The 21,395-nt window shown below is 50.1% G+C and overlaps 1 protein-coding gene across 4 annotated transcripts in view; it reads left to right on the plus strand.

Annotated features, from left to right (window-relative positions):
- Window positions 1-20,657, plus strand: part of DAPK2 (death associated protein kinase 2) — a 106,927-nt gene extending 86,270 nt beyond the window's left edge. For 2 of the 4 annotated variants that reach the window (XM_032480977.1, XM_014558673.2), the window contains exons 6-12: window positions 2,115-2,163; window positions 2,843-2,869; window positions 5,439-5,591; window positions 6,606-6,651; window positions 8,010-9,158; window positions 17,307-17,396; window positions 17,511-17,538. In XM_032480977.1, the coding sequence (XP_032336868.1) occupies window positions 2,115-2,163; window positions 2,843-2,869; window positions 5,439-5,591; window positions 6,606-6,651; window positions 8,010-8,618 (884 nt within the window). In that variant the 3' untranslated portion in view covers window positions 8,619-9,158; window positions 17,307-17,396; window positions 17,511-17,538. Of the gene's footprint in view, window positions 1-2,114; window positions 2,164-2,842; window positions 2,870-5,438; window positions 5,592-6,605; window positions 6,652-8,009; window positions 9,159-17,306; window positions 17,397-17,510; window positions 17,595-19,971 lie in introns of those variants that run through there. The other 2 variants (XM_032480980.1, XM_032480978.1) reach the window with 2 other exon arrangements.
- The last annotated feature ends 738 nt before the right edge of the window (window positions 20,658-21,395 follow it).

The raw sequence follows: 21,395 nt of genomic DNA on the forward strand, positions 1-21,395 counted from the left end.
AAAAGATATACTTCTTTTTTGGGGTAGGGGGTAATTAGGTTTATTTTTTTTAAATGGAGGTACTGGGGGTTGAATGAGGACCTTGTGCATGCTAAGCACGTACTCTACCACTGAGCTATACCCTCCTCCAAAAGGTGTACTTCTGAATTAAGGAAAATGACGTCTGAAGGGAGGTCTCAATGCAAGAAGTAATCGGAGGAAAGAAATCAGTAAATATTAGGCAAATGTAACTTATTTTCTTCCCAAAATAATGATGATGATGATGATGAAGTTTTAATTGTGAGGTTAAAAAAAAATGACAGCTAGAAACTGAAGGAAATAATGTTAGATAGAACAGAGTGCTTGAAATTAGTGTTCTAAGGTTCTTGGATTGTTAGAGGTGGGTCAAAATTTTGATTTATGGTTTGATATCCTTAGTAAAGTCTCAAGGATAGCAGTTACAAAAATAGAAGTTGGAGAAAAAATAATAATAAAAAATTAACAAAAAAACTATTTTAAAAAGAAGACAAGAAAGAAGATGAAAAGCACAGAAAACTGGACAAACAAAAGCACAGAGAGGGCAGGAAGTAAGTGTAGACGTATATCAAGCAGATGAGCCCTGGAAACTTAGTTGTGCTTCTCAAACCCTCAAGGGTGAAAGACTTGACAAAAAGTCTATCCTGGAATGCTTCTTCAGTAAGATACAATAAAAATAAATTCCTAGAAAAATGATCACAGTTTGAGTATCACGACAATGTCAAATCGTCTTCCAAGTCTCTAAATGCCTGCTCTCAATTTCTGTATGTATCTTGTCTGGACCATTGCCAGTCTGCAGACTTTTTGCCTGTGGACAGCACTTACTGTTCTAGAGAAAGTCTTTCATGTGTGTCTCAGGACACAGGTAGAAAAAAGTTCAGAGCAATGTTTTTCCAATAATAAAAGAAGCAGAAAACGTCCAAATGATCACTGAGAGGAGAATGATTAGAAGATGATCTGTATTCACACAGTGGACTATTACATAGCCATGAAGATGAAAGACCATGGCTGAACGTTCAATGAATGCTAGAAGCATAATGTTGAGGGGGCTGGGAAATCAGGTGACAGTAGATCACACACAGTATGACATCATTTTTAGGAAGCAAAGCCAGGAGAGTGGTTACCTGTGGCTGGAAGTAAGGAGAGGTGGGAGGGTGGGATGGTGGGCACATCCTATAGATGTGGTGGTTTTGATATTGTTCTCCGTGAACAAACTTAGCCTTTCCTGCTCTCCATCTCTGTGATTAAACAGACTCAATCTCTCTCCTGTCTCTAGTTATTGCCCTCTCTCTCTTCTCCATTTCATCGCCAAGCCTTTTTAGAGTCATCTACACCCTTATCTCCACATCCCATGCTCGGTCCTCTCTGGGCACTGCAACGAGTGTGAAATTCAACACTCATTTTCCAGTGCTTGTCGGCTTAATCTCTGGGCAGCATTTTGTCCTCTCCTCTCCCAGGTAGAGTCTTCTTTCCTCGACTCTGCACCTTCTCCTGGTCATGGCAGCTTTCGCATGGCTCATGTTTCCACCTGTGCAGTGACATGTGATGGCTCTGGCCCACCCCACCCCACCCCACCCCCGACACCCAGCTTTCCTGGACATCTTCCTTTGGCTGCCCCTTGGGCATCACATGCTCATCACAGGCTCATCCCCTCCGCGGCCACCAGAATGCTCTCCTGCCCCTCGGGTGGGCGGTGCCCTCTTTCAGACAGACTCAGAGCCAAGTGGGTTCCCTCTCTGCCTTCTTTCCCCCTCCATCCCCTTCCAGCAGAGTGTTCCATAGCAGGCTTTGCCGCTCTCCCCGGTGCCCCTTCCAGCATCTTCCTCTCCTCACCCTCCTCTTCCTTTTCGAGGCGTCCCTGTTTGCATTTCCCCCTTCTACACTCTCCAGCCTCTTTGTGAAAGAAGGTTTTCTGCCGGGGTAACAGGCAACTTCCTTCCTCAAAATCCTTAGGCCCAGATTATCTCCATCCGCCTCCCAGATTTTCCTTAGTGAGGATTCAGGATGGAGACATTTGGCACCAAATTCCCTAAAATTCCCTATAATCATCTCTTCTCATTTTCATACTCCTGCTGAATCTTCAATATGGCTTCTTTCAGCTCCAGAAATTGTGAACTATGAGCCCCTGGGACTGGAGGCTGACATGTGGTAAGTTGTACAGGCCAGCCAGGTGGCCCAGAGCCTGGCTCCGTCCGGCGTCTCCCTTGACCATGGAAATCTCTTTCTCCACACTCGCCTTCCAGAGCCTCTGGCTCCTCCAGGCCAGTCAGAGCACGGCCGAGGCAGAGGACAAGGGGCGAGGTGAGGCTGGCGGTGCAGGCGTGATGAGGCTAGTAGTGACAATAGTTCATTCCGTCAGTCAACCAAGTAGTGATCCCTGGGAGCCTCTTACGTCCCAGGCTCCACGCTGGGCCTGGGGAGACCGCAGTGATTGAGTCTCTGCCCAGATGGGACTCGTTTTGTTTGAAAAGTGCTTGACAGTTGTCTGAGCACCTTGGTGACTTAATTTTCTAAAATGCCCTCAGCTGTCCTATGAGGTAGTTAACATTATCCTCACTTAATGAGGAGAGAGAGACCCAGAGGTGATCACGGCAGCCTGCAAGTGCAGGCATCTGATCTTGAACTCGGGTCCTCGGACGCAGTGTCCAGAGCTTGATGACTCTGAACAAGGCCTCGGCTGCTGCTGAGGGGCGGGGTGGGGTGGGGAGCGGCGTCGAGACGGCTTCGGGGGCTGCCGTGAAGGGGCCCTGAGAACCATGTGGGGAGTCCCTCGCTGGTCTGGGATGAGAGCCTGACGGCCCTGACTTGGCTGTTCTTTGTCTTACAGGAGCATTGGCGTCATCACCTACATCCTGTAAGTATTACTGATCCCGGGCGCTGATCCTACCCAGCTCAGATCCGGGGGAAGCGGGAGGGATGGGAGAGGGGCAGGCAGACAGACAGACAGACAGACAGACCGACCGACATTTCCTGAGTGCCCACCATGACCAGATACGTCAGATCCACACAGCAAACCTGAGGCGAAGTGCTCTCAGCTCAGTTCCATTTCGTACAGTTGACCTTGGGCTTGGGGTTGGGCAGGAACCCGGGAGAGCAGCCTGTGGCCCTCCATCCTGCACAGCCTGTGTCTGCATCCCTCCTGTGGCTGGGGGTCCACCGCCCAGCCTGACCCAGACTGAGGTTTCCTGTGAGATTGTCCGTTTTTACTCTGAAGCCTTGGGGCAGCCCTCAAGCTGCCATGCCCTTCCTGATCCCGCCTCTTCTTTTCTGCCTTTTCCCCTCCCTTTCCCAAGACCCCTTTTCTTCTCACCTTCTCTCTCTCTCCTTTCCCCCGGAGCCTCTCTTTCCTGTCTCTGAAGTATTACGTTGCTTAAGCAGAGATTTCCTACACCGGGGATTGGATCTTTCACTTTCCATCTCCCTGGCCTGGGGCAGAGACTTAGCCTCTGGGCCTGTTTTCCTCATCAGAAAAATAGGAATCGCAAACTTCCTGCCACGGATGTGTTGTGAGGGTTAAATAAGCTGATGTGCGAATTTCCCAGCGCTGCTCAGGCACATACAGGGCAGATTAGTTGGTATTCATTTCGTCAGTCCTTCCCAACTGTTTCCTCTCACAGCACCCCTGCAAAATGCTATTTTTATGGCACCCTGGGTAAGAGCCAGCCCACAGCTAGAGGGGATGCAGGCCCACTCCTCCTTGGACTAGGAGCTCTGTGCGATGTGGTAGACCACCCCCTAACCCCAGAGTTGTGGCAGAGGGTCTCAACCCTGGCTGAACATCAGACCCTTTAAAATGTACCATGTCCCAGACCCCACCTCAGATTTGTGAAATCAGAATCACAAAATAGGGGCGTAGTCTGAGCATCAGTATTTTTTTAAGCCCTAGAGGAATTTGATGCAGAGAGAATTTGAGGCATTGCTATATAGTTCCAGATTAGATCTGGAATATTCAGACGTTGCTTCTTGAAACCTGGGTATCTTCAGAACTCTCGTTTCCATAGTGAAATATTAAGGAATTCCAGTGTCTTTAGGCACACAGCCACCTTCTAGTTCATTGAATTCCATACAGGTTATGACTGCCTGCTCCATAGTGGGCACTGTGCCAGGCACTCAGGATACTACAGGCGGAGAGTCCACCCTGCTTGCCTGCAGCTCCGAGAGATTTGAGCTGGGCTGTGAGGTTCACTCTCCAGGTGGGACGGGAAGGAAGGGCTGTCCTGGTTGAGGAAGGAACAGCGAGAGTGGCAAGTGTGGTGAAATATACCAAGCATGTGGTAGGGACCAACTTCTGCTGCCTTGCTCAGGAGTTTAGATGCAATTCTGTAGAGAATGGGGAGTCATAGAGGGTTCTGTGCATTCTAACAATGACAGTAATAATGGCCATCAATCCTTGAGCTCTTAGTTCGGGCCAGGATTGCACGGAACATTCTCTATATATTTCTTCTTCAACATCTAATATCGGTTTATTCACAACAATCATGTGAGGTGGGGACTTTTATTTTCTTCAGTTTACAGATGAGGAAACTGCCATTCAGAGGTTCACACATGAGGGGCAGAGCTGGGATTCAAACCCAGGATTGAAATAACAGATTTTTTCCAGTGTACCTTGCTTTCACTATGCCAGGAAAGTTTCAGTGGGGATAGGGGTGACCTGTAAGAGATATTTAGTAAATGGGACCCTTAAGGCTTTTTGGCCAGTTAGATGTGGTGAGGGAGTGGCAGGAGGAGTCAGAGGTGACTGCTGTGTTCCTAGCTTGGATACGTTTGTGAAGTGATGTCACTAATCAAGGCAGGGAGCGCGTGGAGGGAGGTTAGGGCCCAGGGACTTCTGGGACAGTGGCACATCTGGAATATGAGTCAGAAGACAGTTGATTCAGGAGTCACCATTGGAACAACGCATCCTTGGCAGACCCTGCAGTAGAACCTCACACACACTTCCAGTCCCTTGTGGCCCAACTATTGCCGCTTCTCTCAGGCTTTGCCTGCTCCCTTGGCCCAGAAGACCTTCCGTCTCCTTCTCTGATGGCTGACAACCTCTTCCTTCTTCAGGACACAGCTCTCCCACGAAGCCTGCACTGGGCCTCCCCTCTGTCCTGTGCTCCCCCAGTTCTTTGTCTGGCCTTCTGTTTTAGTCTGTGTTCTGCTGGAGATTATGAAGAGCCGGGGCTCTGTGTTTCTCTCCCCTCCTCTTTCGAGTCCCTTGAAGGCACAGTTTGTCTTTGCCAGGCACTTATTAGGAGCTCCATAATGTGTACTGAATTAGACTCAGTTGAAAAGGTTGCTGACTTGTCGCCCAGAGCGGGCAGCAGGGAGCGGAGAGCCTCCTACCCTAATGCAACAGTACAAGTCAGGGTTCCCCCAGCCCATCACCCCTACTTCCATCTACTTTCCTACAGTAACCTGTCCCCTCTCTCTGTGCTCAGCTTGAGTGGAGCATCCCCTTTCCTCGGAGACACGAAGCAGGAAACGCTGGCAAATATCACAGCAGTGAGTTACAACTTTGACGAGGAATTCTTCAGCCAGACCAGCGAGCTAGCCAAGGACTTCATTCGGAAGCTTCTGGTTAAAGAGACCCGGTAAGAGGACAGGCAGAGGCACTGGCTTCCCAGGTACTGACCCTCTCCTGCCACCTCTCCCAAAGACGTGTCCATCTGTCCTTGTTGCGGCCACCATGTCGTCTGACCATGGTGGTCTACTCTGGGCAGGTGCTGAGGAGTGTGGGCTGCCTGACACTTGGCATTCATCTTATTTGCTCAAGTCTTTCTGCTTTCTTTGCCTGCTGGAGTGCAAAAAACTCTGTGTGTGTGTGTGTTTGCGCGTGTGTGTGTTTTTAAGGCAGCCTGAGTTTCTCTAGGGCTCATTATCTTCTGCAGTCTGTCCCCAAGGTCCCGGGAATGAGGATTTGAAAAGGAAAGTGGCAGAGTTTTCAAGCCAATTCAGGATGGGAGAGGTCAGAACAGTGGGAGAATAGGAGACCTGCTAGTCTCACCAGTTCTTCAGAGCCCAGTGTAAGCCCTGGGGCTTTGGGATCAAAGAAGACGACGGGGCAGGGAGTTGTAGGGTGCTGGGTGCCCAGAGCATGGCCTGGATGAGGCTGGGGTAAGGTCTGCAGACTCTAGAAGGCCAGGTCCTCTTGGTCCCACAGGCTTCAGAGAGAGTCAGAATGAGGTCCTCTAAGATGCAGGGGCCTGATTTCCCCATCAAAGGGCAGTGCTAGGTGGGATCACCTTACCTGGGTACAGAGCAGGGAAGGGCAGAGAAGAGACCTGGGAGACAAATAGAAAAACAGACACCAAAGCTTTCACGATGGAGAGCATTTATGACGCTCCTGTAGTGTGGTGCTGGGTGCTTCAATTCTGGGACTGGACATGAGGGTTTGTGATCTCATTTCATTGAAGGGTCCCGCCTGGACCGCTTTCTCTGGAGTGCAGGGAATGCAGCCAATTATCCATCCATCTCGGCATCCTGCATTATTCGAGTTTGGTGGCAGTGGTCAAAGAATGCCAAAGGCAGGTCTAAGAAGAGTAAGAATGGAGACTATTGCTCTCAGCTTCTCCTGAGTCATCACTGTTTTCTGATCCTCTTTGCAGGAAACGGCTCACGATCCAAGAGGCCCTCAGTCACCCCTGGATCACGGTAAGAGCACGGTGATGAGTTGCAGTGAGCAGGCAGTTCCCTGCTCTGTCGTCAAGGCTGACTGGGGCGTCCAGATGCTGGAATCCCATAGAAAGGCCTTTTCTTGAAACTCTGACCCTCGGGCACACATGAAAGCTAGTTGGAGGCTTCCAAGGGTCTGGGCTTGCTGAAATACATTTACAGGTTTAAGTTTCTATTTCACGGGTTCAGGTGACTTACGAAATGAAACTTTCACAAACTTCAGTTGAAATCCTTGTTCTTTGGGCCCCTCTTACAAAGTGTTCTTTGTTGGAGGACATAACACGATCATGGTCAAAGCAGAAATCAGGACTCCCCAGTTGTAGAGCAAGACCGATGATAGTTAAAAACTTCAACTTTGTAACCAGGGCCCCTTCTTTCTGACTTCTGGGGCTCTGAGTAAAGCATGACACTCAAACCGGTCACTGGCTTCCCCCGGCACCTGGAGACCTCAGGGAGTGGGCTACGAGGTGGAGGCCTGGCAGGGAAGAGAGGCCACTGCTCCTTCCATTCTTGCTGGGGAGGGTGGGGGCACAAAAGCGACTTCCCGCCTAACCTGCTCTGTACCTGGGCTTCTGGCTGCTGGGTTTTCAGAGGGCCTGGCCGTCGAGTCCCAGTAAAGTCCCAGTGAAAAGTACTTTGGAAGCATGGGAGTCAGGAGAGGAGTCAGGTTCCGGCCCTAGTCCTGCTGACTGATGAGATACGTGCTCCCAGTGGTGTCACCAGACTTCTCGTTCACTGGAATTGTTAAGTGAGGGGTAGCTGAGGATGATCCGAGGGTGCAGATGAGAAGGGGCAGAGGCCGATGGGAGATGGAGAGCAGGGAGGGCCATGTTCATCTGCTTGTTGCAGGATGGGCAAGGCCAAGGGCACTCCAGGTTCTGGGTGGGCCCAGAACACAGAGCTCAGGAGTCTTGTGGGCAGCCTCCCTGCTCACGTGCCGAGTGTTGCTGAGGCCCAGGGAGCTGCCTGGCCCTGAAGGAGAGAGGCCCCCAGCCTCCCCCATCAGCCATGGCCTTGTGTGCTTCTGCCTCTGAGTGGATGCCTGCAGAACCCTGGCTCTAGCCTGCTTGTCTATGCCAGCACCCCTAAATGCTATGCGTGTGGAGACCCTCTAATGACCGCAGACCACCCTGCCCTGAAGTGTGCGTGCGGCAGCACCTTGTCCTCCTCAATCTTTCTTACGGCCCTTGGGGGCGCTCATCCCACCCTGTCCTCCTGTGGCCTGGCCCATGCCGCGCATGCAGAGAGGCTGCTCGTGTGCCTTCCGCCTGCACCTTGGACGGCCCTTGGAGCAGCCGTCGAATTAACTCTGGCCCTTCTGTCTCAACACCCACCAGTCCAAAGGAGAGATCAGAACCCCAGAACAGCAGAAGGCAGAGCCCGTCCAGCTGAAGACCAAGCGCCTGAGAGAGTACACCCTCAAATGCCACTCAAGCATGCCCCCCAACAACACCTACGTCAACTTTGAGCGTTTTGCCCGAGTGGTGGAGGATGTGGCTAGGGTGGACCAGGGGTGCCGTGCCTTGGCGGGGGCCCACGACACCATCCAGGACGATGTGGAGACCCTGGTCTCCATCTACAATGAGAAGGAGGCTTGGTACCGAGAAGAGAGCGAAAGTGCCCGGCACGACCTGTCCCAGCTCAGGTACGAGTTCCGCAAAGTGGAGTCCTTGAAGAAGCTCCTGCGAGAGGACATCCGGGCCACAGGGTACGGCCTCGGAAGCGTGGCCAGGAAATTGGACCATCTGCAGGTGCGGTTTGAAGCTCTGAGGCAGGAGCTCTCGGCAGACCTACAGTGGCTCCAGGAACTGGTGGGCAGCTTCCAGCTGGAGAGTGGGAGCGTGGACAGCCTGGGCTCCGTGTTCCGCCGGGACGCTGGGGACTTCCCAGGGGAACTGCTCAGCAGATCATGCAGTGAGGAAGTCTTGGCCAGCTTGAAGCTCTGAGCACGAGAATCGAGTCAGTAATGCATCCTGGATGGTTTGCTGAAACCTGTTGCCAACTGCTGGGGCATCGACTAGAATTATCCTTGCAGGGGTGTGTGTCTGTAGTGTAGTCTTCCACCTGCTTCACAGAATCCAGAATCACGGAAGTGCTAGCTAGTTATTCGTTCCTGCACCTCCTCTCAGCAACCTGGTTTTCTGGGAGGGTGGCTGGCAGGGCAGCGAAGCTGTTAAAACGACTGAGAATGAATACCCCTCAGCATACCCTTCTCTAGAGGGAGGATGGCTGGCCTGGGGGAGATGCTTGATAATTGATTTGTGATAATGGATTTGTTCGCATCTCACTTCCCGCCTTACGGATTTGCAGGTCTTGGGTAATGTTTGAGTTAGCTAGGGGTAAGAGTCAGTCAGCTTGGTGCTTTCTGGCTGCTGAAGGAGGGACTTTAAATGCACAGAGAAAATGTTCCTTTTCATCTACATGGACTTTTCCCTTAACAAGCATTTATGTCATTGGTCCTTGAGAGAACTCGGTGAGCCAGGAAGGTAGGTGGTATTATTATTGTTGTTACTTTTATGTCCATGTAACTGATGAGGAAATTGACTCAGAGAGCGAAAATGACTTACTCAGGGTCATTCATTGCTAGTTGATACAGATGAAACTGAAACCCAGGATGCCCGATTCTATAAGGTCATTATGGGAAGAAAGAGTGAGGCTTTGCTGTAAAAATCCACCTTAATATTAAAAAGATGTATCAATTTTGGGGAGGGTAGTTAGGTTGACTTATTTATTTATTTTTGGAGGAGGTACTGGGGATTGAACCCAGGGCCTTGTGTATGCTAAGCATGCTGCTCTACCACTTGAGCTATACCCTCCCCCAAAAAGATGTATCATTTTTTATGACCTTAAAATAAAGAAAAAAAGCCCAAGATGGAAAGTCCAATAGGGGACGCCCCCCCCCACACACACACACAAAGCTAGGACACCCTCACTGAGAGAGTAGATGAGAAACGAAGCCACCGGGCAGAGAGGGAAGGCAAGGGAACATGTGTGTCTCAACCTTGACACTGGGTAGAAGGATGGAGAAATCCTCACCTGAGAATAGGAGCCCCAGGTCTGTGGTCCTCATGCAAGTTTGCTTTCTGCATTTGCACAGGTCAGTGGGATCCGAAAGAACCTCAAGCAGAGAATCTAATGCCAAGTGGTCTGAGGCTGGGTGGCCCCAAGGGCTGGCGGAAGCAGTGTGGTCATCTCTTGGAACACCTGCCTTCACTTCAGACCGACAGTAAAGATACGATGTCATTGATTGGGAGATAAGTCCTGATTTCAGAGATCCAAAAATGTGCATCTTGGAATTAATAGAGGATGGCGAAGCCCTGTCCCCTGTGCCCCGCCGTCTGGGAGAATTGATACAAACGACCTGTCTACAATCTCTCCAAGAACTTTCCTACCCTGTCGCTTGACATGGTGTATTCATTTGGCTTAAGATGCTGCAAGGATTAAAGGTCCCTTTGGCCAAGTCAACAGGTTTCCTAAGAAAAGGAAGCCCCCAATTGAGCAACTCAGGGCAAACTTTCCTGTGAAGGTCAAAATAAAATGCAGTAAAGGAGTAGGGTGTTGATGATAATTTGAATTAGGGAGACTGGGAAAAGCCAGGGAGAAGCAGTTACTTTAGAATCCTGGCATTAGCTACATACTGTCTGTACTGGGTGGTCCTCAGAGGTGAATCACCAGGTGCCCTGCTTTTTACAGGAGAGGATTTGTCTAGAGTCACCTGGCAATTCAGCCCCAGAGCTGGGTCAGAACCATCAGTGGTTTTCCTCACAGGAATGGAGTCATTTTTTCTGTGTTGTTGTCCAGTCTTGTGTAATGACTTGTCGTTTAGATGTTTTATGAGCAGACTCTTCTCTGTACTAAGAGTTTCCAAAGACAAAGCAAAGTGAAGTGAAAAATGCCCCCTAGTCTTTCAGGGAAATCAGAGAAGATCAGTGACCTTCTTCTGTCACCTGGCTGGTCCAACTCCCATCATCCTTTGGCATCAGAACCTGGTGCCCAGGGAGCCCAAGGAGGCCTGGGGACTGCCCAGCCGGAGGACCTGCTTGATTCCTGCCTGCTCCCCCCCTGCTGGCACTCTAACAGTGACATCAAGGACAGGGCGGGGCGGGGCTCTGGTGGCCGGATGGGGTGTTTCCTTGGTACCTAGACTGGGGAAGGCCTGGAGGGCACTGCTCTCTGGGCTGGCCCATCTGCCGTCACAGAGGATCTTTTCATTCACTCGGCTTGAATGAAAGGTCAGTCTCTGTGCTCTGTGTAAATGCCATCTTGGGGAGGGCAGGGTGAGTGTATGACATCCTCCTGCATAATGATTCCGAAGGAGGCTGGCGAGTGGGCTCCTGGGGAGGGCAGCAAGCTGTCCCTGCTCTGAGGCGGAAGCACGGGGCACAGCTTTGCATGGGGAAAGGTGGACATGATGAGTAGTTGGTGATTCTGCAGATGCACAGGCTGGGCTGGCAATGAAGGGACAGAGCAGAGTAATAATGGCAGGAGTAAATAAAGCCACAGTCTCCTCCGTGAACCCCCTCCCCGTACCACCCATCCTCTGCTACAAGTGATTATGAAGATGACGCTTCCTGCCTCACTCCATCACTCAGCGAAATGGGCCCACGTGGGTGGTGGCTGTGTGCTCAGCTACCACCTCACTGTCGGCCTCTGTAAATGTCTGTGGAACTGAATGGCCTTTTCTCCTTTGTCTGTGAAACTCTTTGGAGAAGATTCTTTGCCCTGGAGAAGAGACCCAGCCATGGGCATATTTGAGGAGCAGAAATGGCCAGTTCATTGAACAAACAGTGGTTGTGCTCTGGCTCTGGAGGGAGGTGACAGATAAGGTGGAGACAACCCCTGAATAAAAGTCTCATTGTCTGGGATAGATGGGGCCCCAACCAACCGGGAAGTGGGGAAGGCCGTGGTGAGTGACAAAACAGGTACCTGGTAGTCCAGAAAACAGGAGAGACATGAATTCTGATTGAGAAAGAGTAAGAGGGGAGGCAGAGGGCAGAAACGTTCTCAGAGAAGTTCTTCCCCACGACACTCCCCTCCAAGCCGCAGCCTTGTGGGGAAGGTGCAGGGAGAATTTGGAGGGATGGGGCTGAGCCCAGACTGGGGCCAGGAACGTGGACGTGTTAAATGGAGATTAAAGAAAAAGAGATTACAGAGATCTAAAAGAAGGAGGGGTTTTGTTTTTAACGGTTTGTTATGGGAAACTTTGAAAACTTGCACCAAAGAATGGCAGTGTGAATTCCATGTACCTATTACCCAGATTCAAAATATTTTAAAGCAAACTTCACACTAACTTAACTCATAAGTTCTTCAGCAGGAATCTCTGATAAGGAGTGTCTTTTTACTATGACCACTGTGCCATTATCACACCTGACAAAATCAGGAATAATTACTTGTTATCACCTGGACACACATTCCGAACTCACAAGCCCCAACTTTCCTCAAGGGTGTCGTGTTATAGTTGGTTTGTTCAAACTGGGATCCAGACACGGTCCACACATGTGGTTGGTTGTTATGGCTCTCAAGTCTCTTGTCTTCAGTACAGGAGGGAAAGCTTTTGAAGCTTCTCCTGAGGATGAAAAATTGCTCAGGAAACTGAAGGTCCTGGAGAGAAGATTAAAAGTGACAGTGTATATATGTCAGGACCTAACTCAGAAAAGTAAGGCCGGGTCAGGCAAGGGAAGGGGCATACCTACCTCTTTCCATAGGCTTGTTCGACATAGGAACAACCTGCAGGAATACAGCCTTTCTGCAGCTCTCCCCCGTCCCCATGCACACAGAAGGAGGCAGAGACTCGGACACCTATAAGCCTTACATGCTCCTTTCCTGGGCAAACAGGGAGATGAGGCCAGCAGCGCTCAGGCTCCAGCCAGCAAAAAGGAGAGGTGGAGGTGCCACGTCCAGAAAGACTCCACTGAGGGAGATGAAGGAGGCCCCCAGAGTGACTGACCTGGGCAGGAGAGGGAAGTGGGGGCTCAGGTGTCCGTGGCTCTCAGTGGAGGTTGGGGCTGGAGAAGTGACACAGATGGAGGTCTGAGAAGCTGTAATCTGTTTGCGGTTTCTAGCAGAGGCCAGGTATTTAGAGAAAGTCTTCGGGAGTGCCTCTCCTGTAAAGCCAGGGTTCTGGGTCTCTGCCTGAGAGGGTGGCTGCTGCTTCATCCCCCTGCTCTGTGGATGTCAGTGCTGACGTCGCTCACCTCGACGGAATTTTTCCAAGACACTTGCATGTACATAAATGAAACCTGACTTTAGCCACAGCGTTCTGTCTTCTTTCCTCCCTTCCTGACATTTTTCTGAGACACTAAATATACTCCTAGGAGCCCGGTGCAAATTGCCCACACTCTCGTTATTGTCGAGGGACCACAAGGTTGGAAGTCAGGCGCTGTTTGTTTGCAGAAAGGGGAGGGTCAGGAGAAGGTGGAACACGACTCCATCGCCCCTCACCCCCTCCACTTAATGCAAACCATTGGTGCCACGTTCTTTCTGGGAATCGATTTCACTGCAGAATTTACATCTCTCTGACTTCAGGGCCTAGATGACAATGTCAGCATTCAGTGAGCCTCTTAGCAACCAGCGAGGTCCACTGATGAGGAAAGGCCAGCCTGACAGATTTACAGGCCGGTGGCCTCTTCCTCAGAGTTCATGCTGTTTTGTGTAGCATTCAAGACAGGGCCCTGGAAGTAACTACCTCCCGTTAACGCCCTCTGGGAATGGTCCCACGTGGCATTTTAGTTGGACATCTCTGCTTAGTCGCTGGCACTGCTGAAGCAGTTGGAAGGTGGGATTCTCACCGATGGGATCCCCCTAGCCTGAGTGTTGACCTTCCAGCCATGGGGTTTAGCCATCTCTCTCCTGGCAAGGGTGCCAATTTGTAGCTGAACAAAAAGAGGCCCTTCGCTCCCAGAGTCTCCTAATTCCAGCTTATCAAACTCTCCAAGTGAAGTGCATGAGTGTCCCCTGCAAGGGTTAGACCACAGGTCAGTTGCAGACATTAATGCAGTTAGAGGTAGAAATGTTCTGTGGGTTGGGGAGGCAGGGTGCTAATCACCTTGGAAGGAGATACTGGTTGCTGAGAGGTATGGGGAAGGGGGATTAACAAGAAACAAGTAATTCCAGACAGGTGCTGTGAAGAACCAGGGCGGAGGCACAGTGCGTTGTGTAGGGCAGCTGGGGTGCTACTTTACATAGGGTGGCCGGGGAAGGCCTCCCTGAGGAGGTGACATTTGAGCAAAGTCCTGAACAAAGTGACAGAATAAATAGAAGAAAGAACAAGGGCAAAGATCCTGAGACCTTGGGTTTCTGGACCAGCAAGCGGCCCCATGCAGTGAGAGCCACTGGGGACAGGAAGGAGAGTGGGAGGAAGTCAGGTCAGAGAAGGCCCCAGATGGTACAGACCTTGGGGTCCTTGGTGAGCTTGTCGGGCCGGGAAGCTACCGGAAGGCTTTGATGCCAGGAAAAGGCAAGCTCAGCACAACTAGTTGCCTTCTGCCCTCTTTTGAGTGTCTCTTCTAGGCGGGACCTAGACCCAGGGCTGGGCTTGTGGAGGGGGTGAGGGGCGGTTAAGGAAAGTGCTGGGAGAGCTGGGCCTGACCTGATGGTCCCCTCAGCGCCCTCATCCTTTTCTCTTTCCTCTCCGCCTTCCTCCTATCCCTCCTGTCTCCCCTCCTGCACTCTTTGGCCCAAACCACTGTGCCCAGTTTGGGAGGGCGCCTAGCCCCTGGCTCCTCTCCGTGTCACAGTTGCGTGCCCTCTCCTCCCTGCTCCCTGACCTCCCCTGGACTCGGAATGACATCTCGCTGCCTCCCAGGCAGAGCTGTGGGGAGTAGTGGTGTCCCGATGCCCTTTCATGGTCTCGTAACTGGGCTGATCCAGGTGCCTGGGCCTCTCACTGGCGGGAATGAGCAAGTCCCAGGTCTTGGGACTGCGTTTCAGTTTGATTCAGCAGCAGCTCGGAGAATTTAACCAGACAATTCTTAAGTACCCACTGTTATTTAACCAGCAACTCTTGAGCACCCACTGTTGCATGCTCTGGGTCAGGAGGGGGTGGGGTAGGAAACAATGACAAAAACATGAAGAAAATTCTTCCTGTTGTTTTCTGCTAGTGGGATGACTCCGCTGCAGGGCTCTGAGATAGGCCTTCTATAAAATCAAGGAGCACACGGGTGTTTTGGTCATGTCAGGGAGAGAGGGAGAGACATTGTTTCTTGGAAGTTACCTTGGAAGGGGTCATGGAGGAGGGAGGTCTGGTGAACATGGAAAGGGCCTCCTGCCCGAGGATGTCAAGTCCAGAGCCATGAGGGCCAGCTGTATGTACCAGCTTCCCCTGTTGCCTGAAGCCATGATGAAAAATAAACAAGCACGGAGGTGTGCTTGCAGTGTGGTTAGGAGACAAGACCGGCATCAAGAATCAATGTGCGATCTCACTCCGCAGTCACTGAGGTGCCAAAGGAGGAGGCTGTGAGGAGGCTGTCAGAGCAGAGAGAAAGATAGAGCTGGCTGGGACCTCGCGGGTCATCCTGGCAGGTTCATTTTCTTGAGGTCACAGAGTCCTTTGGGACTCGATGGAAGCTGTTGACTCTTCTCAGAGGAAATACATGTCTGCACCTATACCCTAAATTTTTTTTAATTGAGGATATAATTCACATACTATAAAATTCACCATTTGAAAGTGTACAATTTGGTGCTTTTTAGTTTAGTCACAAGGTTCTGCAACCATCATCACTGTCTATAATTCCAGGACATTTTCATCACCCCCCCAAAAAACTTCATGCCCTTTCTCAGTCATTCCCCTTCCTCCCTTCCCTCCAGCTCTGGCAACTACTAATCTATTCTCTGTCTCTATGCCTGTTCTGGACATTTTATGTAAAAAGAATCATACACTACATGGCCTCTTGTGTCTGGCTTTTTTCATTTCGTATGCTGTTTTCAAGGTTCATTCATGCTATAGTATTTATCAGTACTTCATTCTTTTCATGAATGGGTTTTCCATTCAGTTTTTCCATTGTCGGGTTATACCACATGTTGCTCACTCATCAGCTGATGCACATTTGGGTTGTTTCCAATTTTTAGCTATTATGAATAATGCTGCTATGAACATTCACATACAAGTGTATGTGCTAAGATTTGCAGCCCATTTCATGAGGTTCACAGAATCCCTGAAGCCCATCTCTGGATTTCTCAATCTAGGAAAACCTTGTTTTACTAAGAGGCAGGAATTCATGAGGGAATGGACTCCTCACATTGTATTCATTCATTCAATATGTCCAGTTTATTTGTATATCAATTATATCTTAATAAAGCTGCTAAAAAATCAAATGATGATCCATCAATCCCACTTCTGGGTAAAGATCCGGAGGGATCTCTAGTTTGAAAAGACACCTGCACCCCAATGTTCATAGCAGCAGTATTTACAATAGCCAAGACATGGAAGCAACCTAAATGTCCATCAACAGATGACTGGATAAAGAAGATGTGGTATATTTATACAATGGAATGCTACTCAGCCATAAAGAAGGGTAAAATAACGCCATTTGCAGGAACATGGATGGACCTAAAGATTGTCATTCTAAGTGAAGAAAGCCAGAAAGAGAAAGAAAAATCCCATATAATATCGCTCATATGTAGAATCTAAAAAAAGAGAAATAAAGACACTATGAACTCATCTACAAAACAGAAACAGACTCACAGACATAGTGAACAATCTTACAGTTACCGGGGAAAGGGGGTGGGAAGAGATAAATTTGGGAGTTTGAGATTTACAAATGTTAGCCGTTATATATAAAAATAGATTTTAAAAAGTTTCTGCTGTATAGCACAGGGAGCTATTCTCAACATCTTGTAATAACCTTTAATGAAAAAAATATGAAAATGAATATATATGTATATGCATGACTGGGACAGTGTGCTGCACACAAGAAACTGACACGTTGTAACTGTTGGGACTTCAATTTTAAAAAATCAAATAAAATTATTTTTAGAAGGAGGGAATGGAGAAGGAAGGCAGGTTATCAGTAATTTATTACTATTTATTGAGCAGCTCTAAGTGAAGCACTTTACATCCCACATTCATTTAATCCTAAACAACCCTGTGACACAATGTTATTTATCATCCCCATACTGCAGATGAGAAAACTGAGGCTCAGAGAAAGCCATGTCAGGTTTTCTTGGAGAAGTCAGGATTTGAGCTGAGCATGACCCTGTTTCCTCTTGGCCCGCATCAAAGCCCCTATTTCCTTCAGTTTATTTTTGAATGGAGTATTAGTGCCCTGTCAATAGGGCATCCCTTTTGCTAAGCCCAGAATCAGCCCAGTGCACCGTGGTCATCCTAGACTGCTGTACAATGACTCTTCCCCAGAATGACCCATGACTGAAGGCCCTGCCTCCTGCTCTTCCTCTTCGGGGGGTTTAGCCTCCAGCCCAGCCAGCGTACACATCTGGCTGTGGTAATAATAGCTCAGGGCGCCAAGGGCATCTCCGGGACAGCTGAGACATCTCAGTGCGGCATTCTTCTGCGTGCCCTGCCGAGAAGGGAGGTCCCAGGGTCAGGGTGAGGATGGTGTGTGGTCAGGGATTCTGCAGCGGTGGTGGCTGCCGTCAGAAGCCCAGTGTCAGCCACCCTGCTCTGCTTTGTCTCCCAGCCTGTGGACCACCAGCAAGCCCTGGTGCGCAGGGAGTCCGCGGTCAACCTGGAGAACTTCAAGAAGCAGTATGTCCGCAGGAGGTGGAAGGTGGGTCAGGGTTTAAGGGTGGGGGCAGCGGCCCAGGTGGGCTCCAGGTTCCCCTCAGGGTCTTTGTGCACTTTCTCACCTGGAGGTTCCTCTCCTCTCCCCACCCCTCCCCAGCTCTCTTTCAGCATCGTCTCCTTGTGCAACCACCTTACCCGCTCCCTGATGAAGAAGGTGCACCTGAGGCCAGATGCAGACCTGGTGGGTAAATGTGGTGCCCTCTGGTTGGGTGGAATTCTGGGTGTGGCCTGGAGCTCAGGGGTGGGAGGGAGCAGATGGGCTTAACTGTTTCCAGCAAGCTCTGCACTGTGTGATCAGCGGAAGTTGGGTGTTCAGGGGGACCACTGGGGTGGTGCTGGGAGGGGGGCGCTCCCAGAGGGCAGCAGAGGCCTCTGGAGGATCTCCAGTCCTTTCCTGGTGGGCCTTCAGAGGGACTGCTGCTGCCACTCCCCGGCCCCAGTGTCCCCCCAAGGACTTGTAGCCTGTGAGGGATGGTGGTGGAATAATGAGACTACCATAGGCGATCCCAAATCAGTTCCTGACAGGCCAAAGATCTGCTTCAGAAAGAGAGCTTTACATTCATTATCCCAATTTTCCTAATTCTGTTTTGCCTTAGCTTACCAATAAAAATAACATTTAAGTGATATCTTATATTTGATTAGCTTAGGGCAGTTTTATGTGCATTTAAAATGAGAGACTTATAATATAATGATCAAGAGCATGGCCTCTGGAGCCAGAATGCCACGATTCAAATCTGCCACTTATGAGTTGTGTGACCTTGAGGAAATTACTTAACCTCTCTGTGCCAAAATGTCATCATTTGTAAAATGGGGTAAATAATAGTTCCTATTTCATAGGGTAGTCATGAGGATTAACTGATGACATATTCTTAGAGCCTGGCATTTTAAGCGCTCAGTATGTATTAGCAGCTATTATTGTTTAAAATCCTCTTGTAGACTCTGAAATTTGGTGCCAGTGCTACAGAATGTGGTGTTAGTATTGCAGCTGGCTCCCTGACAGACCCTCCCACTGCTCACTGAGTGTGGTGAGGGCCCCCGGAGTGTCTAGGATGAGTGGGAATAGAAGGTGACTCCCTGAGCTCAGGAAGAGGCTAGATGGCAGCAGCGTGAGGTGGGTGGGCTGGCAGCCCTGGGCAGCCGCAGGGCACACAGCACTCAGGCTGCATCCCAGGGCCTGGCACAGCCCCTGCGCACCCCACACCAGCCTGAGCTCTTCTTGGTTCTCGCTCTTGTCTGGAACTTGAGGATTTATGGCTCCAGAGGCCCAAAACAACTGTGTGTCTTCGGCCAAGCTGTGTCCCTTCTCTGGCTGCCCTCCTCGTCTGCTGTAAAAGGGGACTGGGACTTGCTCCCTCTGAAAATCCCTATTAATGACAAGCAGACTTTTCCCTAGCTTACTTTTTTATTTTCTGGCTCTGACTCATGCTAAAAAGTTGCTATTCAGCAGCGCTTGAGTTATTTTTATTGTTATGGCCGGGCTTGGTCCAGGATGTATTTGGCTACAGTTGATCTTGACCTTGGATTTCCAGCTGGCGCAGGCTAGGAGAAGGAGAGAGGGCCCTGGGAAGGCACACGGCTGACAGCTGGCATGCCTTTCAGGCTGAGTTGCTGGCCATTAGGAAAGAGGAACAGAGAGTAATTGAAAAGAATGTAAAACTCTTTCCTAATTTTTATCCTTGTGCAAACATTTAAAACTGTCCTCTTTTTACTCAGACATTCAGCATCATCAGCTCAATGGCTCACCCTACAAGTGAAAAAGGAATGGGTCCCAGGAATCTATTATACAGTTTTCCCAAAGGGACTTAAAAAAAAAAAATGAGAGAGGTCCTTTTGTTTAGGAAGCTTAAAATTGAACATCTGACAACAGATTTTTTTTTTATGACTTGCACAAGGCTTTCTGAATCAGTACTTCTTTCAATAGTTTTAATACTTTGATTAGATCCGTGTGGCTTGAGTGAAAAGGCATGGGGACCACCAGGGTGGCTGCCTCTGCTCTGGCTTAGCCACGTAGAAGCTGTTGGACTGTGCTTTGCTCTTTTTCTCTTTCATAAAATCAGAGCACAGAAGCCTTTTCCCTGGAAAGACAACACGGCAAGGCTGGCTAGAGGTGCAGCCTAAGCCAGACAGAGGAGACAGCACGGCCCTCAGAGCTTGGTGGGGTGGTCCCTGTGGCTCTGCGCTGAGTTCAGGAGACCCATCAGTCCACAGAACAGCTATCCAGGTGGTCTAGATTGTGTGGCAGCCACAAAGGACACCAGACATGACTTTCATTATTATTATAATTGGCCCCTCCTGGTGCCTGCTTTCCCCTGAGCTGCTCTGCCTGCATTCCTTCCTCCTGGGAAGCAGACCTCCAGGCAGGTCCCATTTCAGGTCCCTCCCCGCCCCATCCTGCCCACCCCTGGTCTCTGGGCAGAGCTACAGGCTTCCCCTCTAGGTCCATCCCCTTGGCTTACAGGCCCCTGACAGGCACTTCTGCCCGGGTTGCCCAGCACGACCCCATTCCTGGCACCTCATGACCCTCTTGCCCTTGGTCTCTCTTTTTCCCTTTCTTCCAGAGGAATTGTGATAGTGACACAGAGGAGGACATCACCAAAAGGAAAGCCCTCCACCCCCGGAGGAGGAGCAGTACCTCCTAACTGGCCGGGGCTCAGGTGGCCACCAGGGAGGCCCAGGTCCAGCCGGGCTCCTGTCTTTGCAGACTCTTGGACCCTGCCTGTCACCAGCACGCAGGCATTCTCCATCCCCGAGCACTTTGCAAGAGAGATGGGCACGCAGGATTCAGAAGAATTTTCAGGGGAGCCAGGAGACCTTGGGAGCTGTGGCTGTCTCCTGGGGAGAAGACTCCAGCATTCCCAAAACTCATTAATTCTCCAGAAAACGGACTTTCACCTATCTGCCAACCTCACAGCCTGGGGCAGGGGTGCGGACCTAAGGAACCGATGTAAACGCACATCACCGTCCTGGCTGAAGGTCAGATTCAGGCAGCTTTTCTCACAGGAGGAGGGAGTTCAGAACCAGCCTGGCCAAAAATTACACCAGGAAAACAGAGGCCTCCCTCCATGGGAACAAGATAAGGAGTGAAGTGAATCTTGGGTGTGAGGGACCTATCCTGTGACCTCCCAGAACCCACGTGGAGTCAGCATCTCATGCTGACCAACATATCAGACCTTCCAAAGAAGCCCATTACCAGCCCACTGTGCTGTAACTTTTTTCATTTTTATTAAACTTCTGGTTTACCTGACGCTCGGCTTCTGTGGGGGACTATTTCCATCTGATTTCTTTAGCTCTCTGGGGGAGCCTCCAGGATTGGGGTGCTGAGTGGATAGCTCAGAAACTCATACTGAAGCAACCCCCTACCCCTGGACTGCTAACTGCCCACATTCTACATCCTTTCCTAAAGGTGTGCAGCCCAAGAAAATCAGCCTGGATACCAGCATATAAGGCCTGGGCTGCGTCTGCTACTACCACCATCACCCCTGCTGGTGTGGGCTGAATTGTGTCTCCCAATCCTCAGTCCCTCAGAATATTCGGAGACAGGTCTTTAAAGAGGTAATTAAGGTAAAATGAGGTCATTGAGGTGGTCCCCAATCCAGTATGACTGGTGTCCTTATAAGCAGAGAGATCAGGACACAGAGGAAAGATCATATAAAGAGACAGCTTAGAAGGGTGGGTATAGCTTAGTGGCAGAGTGTGTGCTTAGCATGCATGAGGTCCTGGATTCAATACCCAGTACTTCCATCAAAACAAACAAACAAACAAAAAAGGATCTAAAGAGACAGCTAGAAGGTGGGCATCTATAAACTAAAGAGAGAGGCCTCAGAAGAAACCAGCCCTGTCAAGACCTCAGTCTGATTCTGGCCTCCAGAATTGTGAGAAGATAAATTTCTGTTGTGTAAGCCACACAGACTGTGTGCCTTTGTTAAGGCAGCTCTGGAAAGCAAATACACCTGCCAACTATGGGCAAGATAGGGCCGGGGGC

Source organism: Camelus ferus, chromosome 6 (assembly GCF_009834535.1).
Source record: "Camelus ferus isolate YT-003-E chromosome 6, BCGSAC_Cfer_1.0, whole genome shotgun sequence".
Lineage (NCBI taxonomy): Eukaryota > Metazoa > Chordata > Mammalia > Artiodactyla > Camelidae > Camelus > Camelus ferus.